This window comes from Lissotriton vulgaris, chromosome 2_1 (genome assembly GCF_964263255.1).
Source record: "Lissotriton vulgaris chromosome 2_1, aLisVul1.2, whole genome shotgun sequence".
Taxonomy (NCBI): domain Eukaryota; kingdom Metazoa; phylum Chordata; class Amphibia; order Caudata; family Salamandridae; genus Lissotriton; species Lissotriton vulgaris.
The window spans coordinates 1,325,286,305-1,325,303,404 of record NC_141687.1 but is presented as its reverse complement, the minus strand read 5'-3'; the positions used below and the strand labels follow the sequence as shown (position 1 = coordinate 1,325,303,404).

The following is a 17,100-nucleotide window of genomic DNA, read 5'->3' as shown; positions in this document are numbered from 1 at the left end:
AGTGTAGTGGAGTACATGCGCTCCCCATCCCAGGAGAGAGGCGTCCGTCGTCAGGATGATCTGTGGGACAGGCTCTTGGAATGGTCGGCCCTTGCAAAGGTTTTGTGGATTCCACCAATGCAGAGAGTTGTACGCCCGACCGCTCACCAACACTAGGTCTGTCAGTTGCCCATGAGCCTGAGTCCACTGACGTGCAAGGCACTCCTGAAGCGGACGCATATGTAGTCTCGCGTGCGGGACAATGGAGATGCAGGAGGCCATCATGCCTATCAACTGCATGAACACTCTCGCTGGAAGCGAGTGTTGGGGTCTGAATCGTTGGATCAGCGCCTGGATACTGGCGATTCTCACTGAATTCGGCTGCGCAGTGGCTGCCAGAGTGTTGATTGTCGCGCCCAGATACTGTCGCACGTGGGCGGGCTGGAGATGGGACTTCGGGTAGTTCAGAGAGAATCCCAGATCGTGCAGGAGGTGAATGGTACGTGACACGTGGTCTACGCACTGCTGTTCCGTCTTTGCCTGAATAAGCCAATCGTCTAGGTATGGAAAGACATGGACGTGCTGGCGACGGAGATGAGCCGCCACAGTCGCTAGGCATTTTGTAAACACTCTCGGTGCCGTGGTGACCCCGAACGGCAGGACCCTGAACTGGTAATGCTGGTCTAAAATCTGGAATCTGAGATACCTTCTGTGGGAAGGATGCAGGGGAATATGAAAATAGGCATCCTTTAGATCCAGCGTTGCTAGGAAGTCTCCCTGCTGAAGCAGGGGAAGCACCTGCTGTAATGTGAGCATATGGAAGTGCTCCGAGTTGATGTACTGGTTCAGGGGCCTGAGGTCCAGGATCGGCCTGAGTGATCCGTCCTTTTTGGGGATTAGAAAATACAGGGAGTAAACCCCCGTTCCCCGTTCTCTCAATGGAACGAGCTCTATTGCCCCTTTTTGCAGCATGACCAGAACTTCCTGCTGCAACAAGGTCAAATGCTCGTCGGACATAGCGCGGCTTCTTGGCTGTATGTCCGGTGGAACGGACGTAAGTTCTAGACAGTACCCGTACTGGATAAGAGACCTCACCCACCTGTCCGTGGTGATGGATCTCCACGCCGGCAGGAACTGCTGGAGTCTCCCCCCGACAGGTGTCGTGTGATCGGGGGGAAGTGACAAGACGTCACTGCTTGTTGGCGGTGGTGGACCTGGATGCATTGTTTCCACGTCCCCTGCCTTTGATATTGTTGCCTCTGTAGCCACCCCTGCCCTTGTTGTTGTTATACGAGGACTGGGTGTTACCCTTGTAGTATTGTGTGGATTGGGATGCCTGTCCCCTTGAGGTGCCTCTTGAATTGGAGCGGCGAAAAGAACCACCCCGAAACTGCTGGCTTTGCAAAGCTCCCATAGATTTGGCAGTTTCAGTATCTTTCTTCATCTTTTCTAGGGAGGCATCCACCTCAGGGCCGAACAGATGGTCAGGATTCACTGTTTGCCCCAATAATGTGGTCTGTATGTCGGGTTTGAACCCTGAAATTCGAAGCCAGGCATGACGTCTAAGTAAAACACTTGTGTTGATAGCCCTGGAGGCAGTGTCTGCCACATCTAGGGCACATTTGATGGATGCATTTGTAATGAGTTTACCCTCCTGAATGAGCATCTCCCCCGCCTCCTTATATTGGTCAGGCAAGTGTTGTAGGATGGCCTCTAATGTGTCATAATGGGCCCTATCATAACGTGCGAGCAGGGCTTGAGTGTTAGAGATCCTCCAGATGTTTGCTGCCTGCGCAGCAATGCGTTTGCCTGATGCCTCAAAGATTTTTGACTCTTTGTCAGGGGGAGGAGCGTCACCAGTAGTTTGCGAATTAGCCCTCTTTCGAGCGTTGGAAACCACCAGGGAGTCCAATGGCAAGTGTCCCTTAATATACGTGGGGTCCGTGGGCGCCGCCTTATATTTTCTGTCGATGCGAGGATTGGCCACCCGCGCCCGGGTGGGCTCCTTGAATACCTCCTGTGCATGCTTCAGCACCCCTTTAAGCATCGGTAGTGTCTTGACTTGTTTTTCGGCTACCGAGAAGGTGTCGACTAAAAAGTCCGCATCCACTTGGTCTGAGTGCAGCTCGACGTCATGGTTCGCTGCAGCTCTCTCTATTAATGCATTGAATGCCGCCGAGTCCTCCGTCGGGGACGTCTTTGCGGCGAAAAGTTGAGTGTCCTGCCCCGACTGCGGGTCGTCTGTGTCGCCTCCTGCTGTCCAGGGCACCTGCTCCTCGTCCGGATCCGAGTACGCAGGATAGGTGTACTCGGCCTCTTCCTCGTCGACATCAGGCACGGGGGAATGGGCCGGCGAGCGATCCAGGGCTTGTGGAGACAGCGGTTCCATCAGAGCCGAAGAGTCCGCAGAGTACTTTTTGTTCTTGAGTGGAATCCTAAACGGTTCCAAGGTCGGCTCCGACGTAATCTTCCGTTTGAGGAGCGACAATTTTCCGGTGTTGGCGTCGATGAGCACCTCACGACGTTCCTCCACCGCGAGTGGCTGGAGCCGAAGCTTTGACACCACCAAGGCAGCCTTTGGTGTCAATATTTCCCGAGAGTGTCCGCTCTGCTTAGGCGCGAAGGCCTTCGGCGCCGACTTGGGAGGAAGGGTAAAACGAATGGGCGTTTGTTCCTTGGTAGGCTTCGGCGTGGGCCTAGGCACTACAGGGTCCTGGCTGGGAACCACAGACTGTTGGATCCGTCGTAAGGATTCCCCCACCTTCTTTGTAAGGGATGCCGAGGGCTGAACCGACTCGAGCGACTCTTCGGCTTCGAGAACTTGTTCGACGGTAAGCCTCTTCTTCGGTGCCGACGCCCCATGGGCTGGCGCACTGTCGGCGTGACGCTTCTTCGAAGCAGTCTTCGGGTCCGCGACCCCTTTCGGTGCCGACGCCGCCGCGTCGGATGCCTTCACCTTCGGCGCCGACCCAGATGGCTTCGGGTCGGCCATTTTGGCGCGGCTCTTCTGGTCAGCCATTTTGGCGCGGCTCTTCAAGTCGGCCATTTTGGGTTTCGTGGAAGTTGACGCCTCCAGAACCTTCTTCACCAGCGCCACTTTCGGTTTCGGTTTCGCATCCGAGGGTGCGAGACCAGTTGGCTTCACTTTCGGTTTCTTGTTAGAAATGTCCGTGACCGGGCCCGGAGGCGGGGACGTAGGACTGAGTGTTAGATCTTGGGTAAGGCCCGAAGGCGATCCCTCGACCTGGGCCGTATAACGGGGAGTAACCCCGGAGTCTTGTTGGGGATGCTCTTCGTCCGAGCTATCACCCATTGCGGGACAAGCCCGGTCGTCGTCCCCTACCTCGGAGACTTCGTCGTAGGCCTCATCACCCGCGTCGCCGGTCTCTTCTTCGGACGCGGGGCCAGAGTCCAACTCTTGTACGTCGTCTTCATCCTCAACCGATTCCTGGAAGATGTCATCAGGTGGGGGTGCCGAAGACGACAAGTGAGCCTGGAGCCGATTAGCCCGGCGAATCTTTAAAGTTTTCTTACTCCTAAATTTCGAACACGCCATGCAAGTGTCCTCACGGTGATCCGGTGACAAGCATGTATTGCACACGGGGTGCACGTCAAGGTGCGAATATTTAGAGTGACACAGCGGACACTTCTTGAATGGCGTCCGCTCCATAGCAAAGTGTGTAGTGTAGGCCCGTCCGCGTCGAAAGCACGTGGAGGGGCAGTAGGAGATCGGAGCTGAGAGTCAGTAAGAAACCCGAACGCAACTATACCGACGCCCAGCCTAAAGACCTTTTGGTCTCGAGTAAAAGTAGAACAACTATCGGTTCCGATAGAGGGAACCGAAAACACATCCGAACCCGATGGCGGAAAAAAACAATCTGGGGATGGAGGCGATGCCCATGCGCACTGTAGTCCAGGGGAGGAGCCACCTATCTCGTGATACTTCGAAGACTCTTCCAGGACAACAATGTGCAATCATCCGGACCCAACACTAGGTGGCGGACTATGCACAGATATGAATTCAGCAGCCCACATGCCTCGAACGCAACCTTTCCTCTGGAGACCAAAGACCCTTGACCTCCAGATCCCCCAGATGAGCACCCCACCCAAGAGTGGATGCATCCGTTATCACCGTGGCCACCGATGGTGGAAGCTGAAAAGGCTTTCCTTGAGACAGATTGCCTTCCACGCCCCACCAAGACAGATCTGCTGCAGTCTCTCTGGAGATCTTCACTGACTCCCCGAGATCTCCGTTGTGTTGATACCACTGCCTGCGGAGGCACCACTGGAGTGCCCTCATGTGCCAGCGTGCATGGTTGACCAGGAGAATGCAAGAAGCCATCAGACCGAGCAAGCGAAGGACCTTCAGGACCGGAACAACCGCTCCATTGTGAAATAAAGGAATCATTTCCTGTATGTCGCGAATCCTTTGCGGAGGAGGGAATGCACGACATACAGTAGTGTCCAGTACCGCACCTATGAACAGGTTGCGCTGGGAGGGCACCAGGTGAGATTTGGGCATATTTATTGAAAAACCAAACCTGAACAACAGCTGCGATGTTTCTTGCAGGTGATGAAGCACCTTCTCGGGCGACTCCGCTTTGATCAGCCAGTCGTCTAGATATGGGAATACAGGAATCCCCGACCTCCTGAGATGTGCAGCCACCACTGCCATCACCTTGGTGAAAACTCGAGGCGCAGTAGTAAGACCAAACGGAAGGACCGCAAACTGGTAGTGTTGCGATCCCACCGTAAAACGGAGATACTTCCTGTGCGACTTCAGGATCGGGATGTGAAAATACGCATCCTGCAAGTCGATCGACACCATCCAGTCTTCCAACAGCGCTTGAAGAACCTGCGCAAGAGTGAGCATTTTGAATTTCTCCTGCTTGAGATAGAGATTCAAAATCCTGAGGTCCAGGATTGGACGTAACCTGCCATCCTTCTTGGGGATCAGGAAATACCGGGAGTAGCATCCCTGACCCCTTTCCTGCTCTGGAACCACCTCTATCGCACCTTTCTTGAACAAAGCCAGGACTTCTTCCTGCAAGCGAACAAGGTGGTCCTCCGAACAAAAACCCTGGCAAGGAGGGTAATTGGGAGGGAACTCCTGGAAAGGAAGAGCATACCCATTTTCTACGAGATTGAGAACCCAAAGATCTGATGTAACCGATTCCCAATCCCGTAAAAAATGAGTAAGCCGACCCCCCACCGGAGCCACATGATCCAGAATGGCGGATCTAGGACTGCTTTGCTGCAGGGGGAGGGGGTTGGTTATTAGAGGAAGAGGAGGAGGAGACCTGGCGCCCACGACCACGGCCCCTTTGCTTTCCTCTGTAGGATTTATACAGAGGATTCTGGCGCTGCTGCTGCTGCTGTCCTTGATTGTAGGGACGAAAACTGGGTCTGCCAAAACCCCTATACTTTCTAGTCGCAGAGCCCCTCGCCTGAAGGCCCAAAGACTTCGCCGTAGCCCGGCTGTCTTTGAATCTCTCCAGAGCTACGTCAGCCTTCTTGCCAAAGAGACCTGTCCCATCAAACGGTAAGTCCAACAGAGTAGACTGAACGTCAGAAGAAAAATCGGAGGACTTAAGCCATGCAGCCCTTCTTGTAGCAACAGTAGAGCCCATAATTCTGGCAACAGAGTCCACCGTGTCCATACCACTCTGTATAACCATACGAGCTGCAGCCTGAGTATCAGTGACCACCTCGTTAAAGTTCTTCTTATCGTCCTCTGGAAGCTTAGCAGAAAGCTGTTTAACAGAGTCCATCAACGCGTGAACGTATCTCCCCAAGAGGCAAGTAGCATTGGTGGACTTCAAGGCCATGCTACCCGAGGAGAAAATCTTTTTAGCAGACTTGTCCAGCTTTTTCAAGTCCTTGTCTGCTGGCACCTGAGGGAAAGAACCCGCAGCCCTGCTGGAACAGGCGGCCTGCACTACCAGACTCTCCGGTGCAGGATGCGAGGAAAGAAATTCAGGGTCATCAGGAGCCACCCTGTAACGCCTTGCCACTGACCGGGAAACTGCAGGAGCAGATAAAGGCCTCTTCCAGACCTCCTTTATCGGTTCAGTTAATGCATCCGTAAAAGGAAGCGTTGGCTCCACAATTGAAGAAGGCGAATGCAATACTTCCGTAAGGATGTTGGGCTTGTATTCAACTGTGGGCAAAGTCAAGCCTAGCAACTCTGCAGCCTTCTTTATGACGACATGATAGGGTGCCAAGTCCTTAGATTGGTGTGTCAGAAACGGTTGGCAAACCCCATTCAGGAGAAAGTTCCAAGCCACTTGCATCCTGAAGGTCTTCAAAACAATCCCCCTCTTGCAACTCTCCTTCCTCAACCTCGGAGTCCATAAACTCCTTCTCCTCCAAGAGGCGTTGTGCTCTGCGCCTCGACCACTCCATACGGACCGAAGTCGATGGATCCGGTAACGACTCCGACGGCGCCGGAGCCGACATCGAGCGAGGAGCCGGAGGACGGGAAGTACCACGATCCGAATCCACCCGAGGCCGATGCGGAGTCGGCGAAGCCGCATGCGAAGTCGACGACCTCGGCGGCGCCGTACCGAGCCAAGGAGTGCAAGGCGTCGGCATAAACGGCATGACCTGGACCTGGAAAGGGTGGGTACGAACCCAACGGCCGCTCCGAAGGAGGCTGATCCGGCAAAGGCGCACCCTGGCCTTCTTGTTCTTCAGGCTCCACAACCGGAGTCGGTGCTCGAGGAACCTCCTCATCATGCACCGATGAATGGTGCGACTCCAGATCCTGTTCCGGCTCATGAACTGGAAAACCAACGTGAGATTGAGCTGGAGAAGGAGACTCGAAGTCCTTGTGATGTTTTCTCGACTTCTTCCTCGAATCCGAAGACTCCTTGCCAGAGTGGTGTCTGGAGTGATGTTTACTCCTCTTATGCTTCTTTCTCGAGGAGCCCGAAGCATGGCCCGAGGCCGACTTGGAACCGGACCTCGACCTCCCTCTGGACCTTGATCTCTCTCTCGACCTCGACTTGGCCTTCGAAGCCGACCTAGACTTCGCCCTCGAAGCCGACCTTGACTTCGACCGCGACCGTTGTCTCGACTTCGAGCGCCTGGACACTAACCTCGAAGACCTTCCGGCTTCCCTTTCCTTCACCTTAGCAAGCAGAAGCTTCGCCTCCCGCTCTCGCAAGGCTTTGGGGTTCATCTTGTCACAGGAACGACAGTTTTTGACATCGTGTCCCGAACCAAGACACCACAGACAGTCGGGATGCGGATCGGTAATCGACATCATCCGGGAGCAGGAACCACATTGCTTGAAACCTGTCTTCCTCGACGACATCTTCGGCGATGAAGCGAAATCCAACAGAGAAACAATAACAGCTAAACAGCGAACAGATACAAAAGTATCGCAGAAGATCCCAGAAACCGTTAGCGTCGACGACGCGGAAAAAAGGGAACTGACGTCATCACGCCGACGTGGGCCTTATGTGGAGTCGGTGACGTCAGACGGAGTCGCGCGCGAAGCCGTGCTCCTATGACGTCGTCCACGCCGGCGTGCTACGAAGAATTTTCCGAACGTTGCTGACGCAAGGGGGATATTCACAAGGTGAGGAATCCACACGGCAGATGTATCTATCAGAAAGAAAATATTTGCTAACTAATCAGAGCAAAAATTATATTTTGCAATGATCAGCTGCTCCAACTACTATAAAAATTCACCAGTGCACTCAATGCAATCCAGTAATGTTACTGAAAAATTGATCCAGTGAAGTTTCGTTAACTCGGTCTAGAGGTACTTAGGCCAGTTAGCATAACCGTAGGAGTATTTGATGTGTTGAATTACTGAGGACTTACCTTCATTGGGATCATTTCTTTTTCTAATGAATGCCAGTGCACTTGGTTTTATTAAACTGCTTTTACATTGGGAGAAACTTTAAAACACCAAGCTATCTGCAGCACAACATTTTATGCAACAGCATTTAGAGTTCTCCAGGAAGCCCTTTGGCAGTGATTTGACTAAACCTCTATCTCCCTTTCAGTAAAATTCCCTTGTATAACAATACACTGGATTTTTCCAAAGGATGCTGGTATTTACAAAGACAAATTCGGTCATTTTATCAATTCCATTCATGAACACAGTAAAGATGCACATACACTGTTAATCAAAGAACACATAAAAAAGATTAGTAGGTATTAGGGCATGCCGGAAAAGAAACCAACAACAAATGGTCAACAAATCACTCAAACACATCTACATGAGAAGAATTGTGCAGCATTGCAGCAAGAGTTGCGTCTACCTCCATGCTAGTGTTAGGATCAAGCTCATCGCACTCGGACTCCTCTGAACTGTTCGATTCCTTGATTGGCAGCATGAGAGAGGAAGAAGAAAATAAGGAAGTTAGGAATTAAGCAGCTAAGATACAGGAAAAAAGAAAATCAGAACCCTCTTCTCTATTGGAAAATGGGATAGAGCAAGAGAACAACCATCTCCAAAAGATCCATAGTCTGACTAAAGAAAAAGAAAACTGGGGGTGAAGATGGGTACTCCCCAGCCTAAAATATCCCAAAACAGTGTGAAGACCGAGTTCAAAGATCAATGTCTATTTATAGAAGATGAATAGTTCGTGGAGTTTGTGCTTGAAAACAGGGCACTCAGATCCTCAATAACTTTGCCGAGAATATGTTCTGAAGTTTCTGTCAAATGTCTAAGAGAAACAACCATGCCTGCCAAAAGATAAATACATGCACTCATTTCAATTAGAACATGCAATCAAAATGTACACACAGACATTTCCTACATAGAAATAGAGGGATAATATATCAAGTAGAATCTTATTAATAAAGATCATTAATTATTGTATGGGTTTTTTCCCCTTGGTACTCCTGGGGGAACTTTTTTTTATTACTTAGCAATTGTTATGAACTCAGTCTTGATGAAAATTGGGGACAGTGCTTCTTAGGCAACAAATAAAAACTTTTTGGACTTTCCGAAATTCGCTAAACACATCAAGACAGGTGTTTTTCATAAGATGCCATAATATTTTTGCGGCTCCCAGTGGTACTCAGTCAAGGTTCAAGGTGTTGTGGATGGCTGAAAAATATCTCCATACACCAAATGACATTATAACAGATGATCGCAATCCACTGCTCTAATACTTGAGTTGTCATGAATATTTGAAAACAGTTACTGAAGGGTTAAATTGCACTCAATACATGGTGGGAATTGGAAGCAGGACTTTTTTGTGTTTATTGGATGTGAAAGCAAAGATAAATGGCATGATGAGAGTGGCTTTACATTTTAAATGATGCCAGTATCGCATCTATCTTAAGATGGATCTCTTTATTCCCATCCGTTTTCATCTTAACATTAATTGATAAACTTCAAACTACCAGAGCAGCATCCAGAAGTGACCTGCTTGACGTGAACATTATATGTGGACTCTTAATTTATTCACTTATTCAGAGGCTTCTCCTGTATTCAACCCTGGTCCTTTAAAAAAGTAGTCTCTATATGCGTTCAATCTAACCAATTTCTCATTCACCACCACCACATCAACACAAAAAGGATTTTGTTGCGTCTGATGTGCAGTATGTATCCCCAGCTAACGTCACAATCAAAGGTCTTATTAATGTTGCTGATGTACCAATCTCAGACGCTGGTAGCCTAAATCCTGTTAGTTTTTTTTTTTCAGAGTAGCTAAATGCTGAAAAGCAAACGTAGCTATTTATTGATTTGGAACAACATGAGGAGAAAATGGCAGCTCTGCAGTTAACCTGGAGTCTGTGGGTTAGTTTTAGGTTCCCTTTCATTTAATCCATTTTTGAAATTATGTAGAACAAGTATTTACATAGAAGAGGCCGCTATTAATTCTTAATACTATTCAATCACCCCAACACAATTTTCCTTTATCTTGATTGATAATTAAGTTTTTCACAAACTCCTCTGCATGAGGTCTTCTGGTAGTGCAGAAAGCGAATCCATTCTAACCATGGTGCTAGATGATAGAGCACGTCTAAGCTTTTTTGGAACTCTACCGTAGTATACAGTGAATTCCACAAGTCAGTTAAGATGTCGATTAGAGGTAAACGCTAATTGTTTTTGGAGCCAGGATCTAGTATGATGGCAGCTACTCTACATTTAGTAGATACACGATTCTCTGAAAACCAAACAGACAGCAGCTAGAGGCCCTCCTCTAATGACTATTGCAATTCCCTATGTAAGTCTGGGCATGGATGGGCTTCTTTGTTGAGGAGAGGAGTTTCGTAAATTGGGACATGAAATAAAAATAACTACTCAAAAATAGAGGTTTGGTAAGATTTTCTTTTACTTGCCTCCTTTTCACAGCATGTCTATAAACACATCAGCTACATCCAGAACTCTTATGACATTAAAAACAAACCTGTAATGTCCTCAAGGAAATGACGCAAAAGAAAAAGACTGCGCCCTGCAAGGCATCAAGCTCAGCAGAGAAATAGCAGTAGCTTAAGAGTCAGCACAAACTACCTAGTGACGTTGATACATAAACAGATGCAATGGTTTCTAAACCTGGCATGCTATCACACGTCTGTGGTCTAAAGACAATGTTCAATCTGTGCAATCCCAAGTAATTAATCATTACTTCCGCCAATGGCATTCTTCTGGCCAAACTGATCTGAAAGAGGGGTAGGGGCTATAATGGAGCACAGAAAGTTATAACTCTACAGTGAATGACAGAATTGTCCTCATTTACACAAGAGAGGGTATTAAAAAAATACATAGGCTATGATCTTTTATAGTTGTATCTTTACTTTTTACTGTTTGGAAAGTATACTAAGAGCATACCTTATTTCAATGTGTCTAAGCCATGTGCTAGTTTCTTGTCTTTCCAGTTAATTTTGGTGTTATAGTAAATTCGGCTTTATGAACAATAAAGGCTTGGACTGCTTATACAAAATGAATCATGGCCAAGAGGGATCAAATTTGTGTGGACAATCTATTGCACAAGTGAGGTACTTTTGTTGTTAGGCATCAGTTTCCGAAAGAAGGTTCTGTTGCCCATGCTAAAATTCACGTACCATTTTTTGGATGTTGTGGAGGTTGGTGGTCCTCGGGCCATGTGGGTTAGCGGTTATAGGCAAGGAGAAACATTTGCTCACATGAAACTTTATGTGACGGCACACAATATCATAGATACATCAGGAAGTGCGAAGAGCAGAAACGGTCAACTTTGACTAAGCCACGCACACTCCGACTTGTTCTTCTGTAACTGCTTCAAATGTCATCTAACATCCTTGAAAGTAAAAAATTTACTTTTATGCATTTGGAGCCAACAATAACAAGAGGAATGCAAAAACAAGGGTCTGCATGCAAAATTATAAAAAGAAAAAAGATAAAAAAGAAAAAATCCCTCCGTGCAAAGGGTGGTAGAAAATTTAGTAAAAATGTACAGCAGTGGCAAGCGGCACCTGGTAGACTGCCTTACTCACTTTCACAGAAACTTTGTTGCTCAGAATTGCCTTGGATTTACAGAGCCCATTAGCTTCACTTTTGCCACCATTCTCTTTCTCAGCTCGCTTTCTCATACGCAGGGTATGCCATGAACATGACTTCCTGTATTACCAAAAAATGCAACAAATCAAAGGACAGTTCATACCACTGATGTGGAGAGGCCATCATCCACATTTGTCAAAAGAAATTCACAAAGATACATATATTCCAGGCAAGCAATATAGTTTAAATTGACATTTTGAATAAAGCAATAAAAGAAGGAAAATAAGAATTAAAGCGACATGACCGTTAAAAAATAGTTTGAGATGGGTGCTCTATGGAACAAAAAAAATGTAACTCAAAGCAAAATACTCCGGCTGAGAAAAACAGGATAATCTTTCTTGTAATTACTCCATCATTCCATCAACATATGTCAACACATGACCACCAAATTAGAGACTTTCAATAAAAGCCAGCAACCCAGTATGGATGGTGAAATATTGACACCCCCCAGTGAGCACTTTTTAAAATCTGCATGAGAGTTTAAGGGTAGGTCTCACATGAAAATATAGTGCAAGCATGGGTCCCTGCAAATAGGCCATTGGTATGGTCTTTATTAACATTTGCATTCATAATATACTGAAGTCTTGCTTTTAAAACAGTTACTTTATTATGGGCTACTGCACTGTTCAGGATGTCTCAATCAACCTAGGATGTCCTAAAGACTTGAAAAAATCAAAGCATTTTATAATATCAAACATCTCTCCTTAAAGTATAATTAGTTCACCGTTTTTTTATTCTGCTGGTTTGAGATTTGGCCTTCATTGCAAGACTCTTCTTTTTGCATTGGATCAATTAAGCACACTCTCACTCATTCAATAGCCAATCATAAAAAACAGACTGTGTTCTTTCAACATTTCATCATCATTCCATTGAGGGCAAATTTACATAGTTAGCTATTAAGCATGTAGACGTGAACAATGGTGGTGACACAAACAAATTAAGGCGAAAATGTACGTAAGGAGTGAATGTTAAACATAGAAATACATACATAGCAGGCACGCGTGCATGCTCTTATCCAGTCTTGTTGCAAACAAATATTCTTTTAATCATTTCAAATTTGGTATAAAAGACCTCCAGAAATAGGATATGGTTCAACTGCAAGGAGTCTGCATAGTGTAGAATCACAGCCAATTGATTCTTGTTAAAAGGAAGCGTTATGTTTTAGATCATAATCCAGGGAGACATTGTGCAATATTTACTGAAGCAATTTTCTTTCTACCATTTGTTATAGGTGGCATATTCTGATTTTTTTTGGCACAGAAACAGACATTACTGACAAACTTAACACATCAGTAAAACAAACAACATGTTTTTAAGTTTACAGTGCAGTAAGATGAATTGTAGCCACAGTTTTGGATAAAAGATATTTAATGAATTTGAGTGCACTGTGAACTCAAAGGTGTTGAAAACGAATGATTGCACTTGATCATGGACGAGGGATAGAAATCCCTTGCACATTACATATAACCTCCCTTAAATCCAGAGACTTGAGAACATGTTTTGTAGCTGACTAGTGGACTTCAAGGAGCAGCCTGGGGAACTGAAAAATATTAGACATTACAGTCAGCCAGTTAATAATGAAACAAATATGAAAACAAAAGTGAGCAAATGAAATGCCGAAAAAAAGGTGATATTACCGAATGAACAGCATATATTGCGAGATCACTCAAGGATAAAATAGGATACAAAATCTTTTCTAATAAAGTGCGGTAAGTGAGACTGCCAAAATTCAATGATTCAACCAATGGAGCTTTTGGCTAAGAAATAAATGAGAAGTACCCATATAGTTGAAGGGGCCACAAAAATATGAAAAGCTGGAAACATTTCATTATAATATGCAAGCAATTATTAAACAAAATGATAATTAAATTATTCTGTTGCTTAACGTTTTCAGTTTCAAGCTATTTCTTTCAAGTACACTGAACTTCAACTTGTTGGATAAGGTAGTCTCAAACTACAATTTAAAATTATGATAAAGTGTACTAGCAAGGCTAATAAATAACTGCTTACCAGTGCTTAAGCATCTTCATGAGGGTCGTGTCGGTGACACTTTCTGCAATATGTTTTGGGCAATGAAGCTTACCGCATGCGACCTGTGGCAGAGGGATTGATCATTTGAAAAATTGTCTAAATGTGAGTCTTCTAAGATTTGCACCATAGAACATGTGAACCCACTGGTTAAAGCGAGGAGCAAAACTGTTTGCCAATATGCAACTATGTTTGTGAATCCATGGGATCCCTTCACTTGAAAAATTGTGTACATAGACAATGGAATGTTCCATATTTAATTGATTCCACTCAAAAGGAGGATATACTGATAAATGGAATGTCAATGTTGTAAGTGGTTTTAATGTAATATTTTGAATTAAGAACTACTGAATGCTCCCATGTAATGGTAATATGAGATCAGAATGAACCAATTAATCATTGTAATGTAAACTGGCAAAGTGTAATGTTTATGAAAAGATACAATGTGTATTCACCTGGCGTGATCTTTCCCACCAATATACTAAAGGATCGAAAATGTATGAGGGGCATGTTTCAAAGAAAGGTTATTGTACCTTAGTTATTAGCACTCTGTCTGCGCAATCTGTGTAACTAAATTGACATGCACCACTTTACATGCTTCAGTTGAATGGCAGCATACTCATTATGGCAGACGGTCTTCGCGTGGAGGTACTGCAAGTTAAAGATGGATTTCTTGCTTCTTTTTAAATGTCAGTATGATGTTTTTCATGTTGAGTTAGGTTTGTCCACTTGCTGGAATTTCTCTGCTGGTTCTAGTCAGTTTAGCCAGTTTCCACAAACACAAAATATTTGATTGCAACAAGATTACAACAAAATAATTCCACGCCCATTTTTCCATGCACATCAAAATGTGTTCCAATCAAAAGTAGCAACGTAAAGCCTGACCCTCTGAAGTGGATTCCACTGTGATGGGACGGTATTGTAAAGGTAGCTGTATGTGTTTGACCTACATGCTCATTTTTAGGTTTATGTTTTAGAACGGCACAACCAACCTATTATACTCGAAGAAAACTGATGCAAACCGACTTGCAAAGGTAAGAAGGAAATGCTTTAACATACAAAAATGCAAGGAATTGTAAACTTATAACTGTAAGCCAAAACAGTATCAAGTTCTCCTGTGGGTATCAAGTCCTACGTTTGAACTGCAAGCTAGCATTACCTTGCTCCTTAAGCATGATTGTGGTTTGAAAAATTGTTGTAACATCACTGAACTCAGGCTAAGTGTTCAAGGTGAACAACACTTGCCCTTCCTTGCTTTGATTGTTAATTGACTTTAAACAGGCCATTTGTTTATGTTCGATAATACATTATGGATTAGTAACAAAGCTAACAATCTAGTCAAACATAATATTCACAATACCCACGAGGAGCAAGGTTTTAACTCCGTAATGTATTGCATACTTTGTTTATGCACCTCAATTTTGTGATGTTCATATGAAGTTAAGGTTTAACATGTCTCTGTGGCATATTTCTTCATAATAATCAACATATGAAAAAGAATCTGCATAGAGCAATTCTAGTAACAGCACTGAGTATGTCATATTACAGTGCATGCATCATACACACTGGTCAGCGTACTATAAACAGGAAAATTAAACAACTGTTACCCTTCAGAGACAGTCTATTGGGGGTTTTGGACACAGAGGTTAAATTTTGTTGCAGCTATTTTTCAAAAATCTAAGAATCAATCAGGGCATGGTCAAAATCAAAAAATAAATGATAAACACATTTCGGAAGATATGATGAAAATGCCCAACAATGAACTAAACTGCCAACGTCAGCTATTGTTTCTGGTATTATACCTCTGTTTGGTATAATTTTCGCATTTTAAGTTCTCCTTTGGTTCTTCAAATACACAGATAGTTTAAGAATTTTCCTATGCAATTTTAGGAATTCTGTAATTGGAAAAATCTGTTTGGGTGATGATTGATAAGGCTTTAACGAGGAATATGATGGCACCACTTACTGTAGGTAGTCTTGTTTATATTGTATGTGCTATTTTAAGAGCAACAGATTTTTTTTAAATAAAGCAATTTTGTGCATTTAGTTACCTGCAATAATTGTGTGGGAAGAATTGCTTTAGAGTATAATGTCTGTAAAGCATCGCACATGCTAGAGTTATTCAAACTAATTAGTTATCTCAATATTGAAACGAGCATAGCATCTTCATCTCGTCAAGTGCCTATGGGTTAGTGTTTTATGACAAACCATTAAAGTAGTAAAGAACACCAGTATTTTGTTTTGAATTGGCCCCACAACATGTTAGAAGAAAGGAAAAACAAAGGGTCGAAGACTAATGCTACCTCATTAAAACATGCTCATGGTGAAAATTTATTTTACATATTTAAAATAGTACATTTAAAATATTAGTTACATTACAGGTACAATGATGAACATTGCGACTATCATATTGCACAACCTGACTTCATCAATATGAGTTTCTTTAAATAGTGCAAAATACTTTATACAGGAATGTACTGGAAAGGGAGGGTGGGGAAATTCAAACAAAAATATTTTACAAATTACTGAGAACATATATTAAAATAACAAAAAAAAGAAAAAAATTACAAGCTGTACAAAGAAATTGCCATAGACAACATAAAATTTCTCCTCTTTGAGAAGTAGGCCTCAGTCCAACACCAAGGCTTTCGCTTCTAAATGTTGCTTTAACCAATATATATATTAGTAACTTAACACAACATAAATATAAGTCCAGTCCAGTCACTTCCATGTTGGTTTAAGATGGATCAAACATAAAACATGCTTTTACCATCTACTCTTTGATTATTTACAAGTATAAACATAAAAAGAGAGCTATGCGACATGCCCGCCCCACGCGTAGGGTCCAGCATTCAGAGTTTGTTCCAATGGCACTGTAGATAAAATCAGTAGGAAAGCCCTACCATTTCTGTTTTTTGTTTTCCTCAAAAATCCATAAACCGCTCCCAGGCAGCCACTTGGCACTTACTTGATGCTTCCGTCATTATTATCTGTGGAGGATTTAGTGACGGGACCTAGGATGCTGCCTGGAATCCATCCTTCTGCTGCTGGCGAGTGATCATTCGAAGGTCGGTAAACCAGGAACATGTTCTGTTGGTTGATGGCAAGAATTTGAACTACTTCACCTTGATAAACACAGATCTCATTCTCTTTCAGTGCATAGTAATCACGGACTACCATAAGTGAAGATGTTCCATTACAACCTCCTGCATCATGCTAGAAAGAGAAATAAATCATTGTTGTAGGTAAATTGAGAAATAAACCACTTATCTTTTAACTGAAAGCTAATGGAGACTGATCTTAAAAAGATTATCTGCAGGAGCATTTCTGCACATTTAAAAAAAAGGCAAATTACAGTCACTTTACACATTTGCAGACAATTCATTTTATTCAACACCCAAAATGTGGATTACAGTGATTACTAGGTTAAAACAAAGTTTTACAATTATTGTATTGAGTAGCGTGATGTCACTACAGTGATGAACAAGTTACTTACCTTCGGTAACGATATATCTGTAAGAAACATTAGTTAGTATTAGATTCCTTACCTTAGAATATCCCCAGGCGTCAGTCTGGATCCGGAA

The 17,100-nt window shown here is 44.3% G+C and overlaps 1 protein-coding gene across 8 annotated transcripts in view; it reads right to left on the bottom strand.

Moving 5' to 3' along the window:
- Nucleotides 1–17,100, bottom strand: part of KALRN (kalirin RhoGEF kinase) — a 1,626,736-nt gene that overhangs the window by 133,932 nt on the left and 1,475,704 nt on the right. For 4 of the 8 annotated variants that reach the window (XM_086957084.1, XM_086957088.1, XM_086957085.1 and 1 more), the window contains 3 exons: nt 16,485–16,732; nt 11,425–11,548; nt 8,256–8,315 (listed from right to left, as the gene is read on the bottom strand). In XM_086957084.1, the coding sequence (XP_086813210.1) occupies nt 8,256–8,315; nt 11,425–11,548; nt 16,485–16,732 (432 nt within the window). Of the gene's footprint in view, nt 1–8,255; nt 8,316–11,424; nt 11,549–15,816; nt 16,733–17,100 lie in introns of those variants that run through there. The other 4 variants (XM_086957089.1, XM_086957090.1, XM_086957092.1 and 1 more) reach the window with 2 other exon arrangements.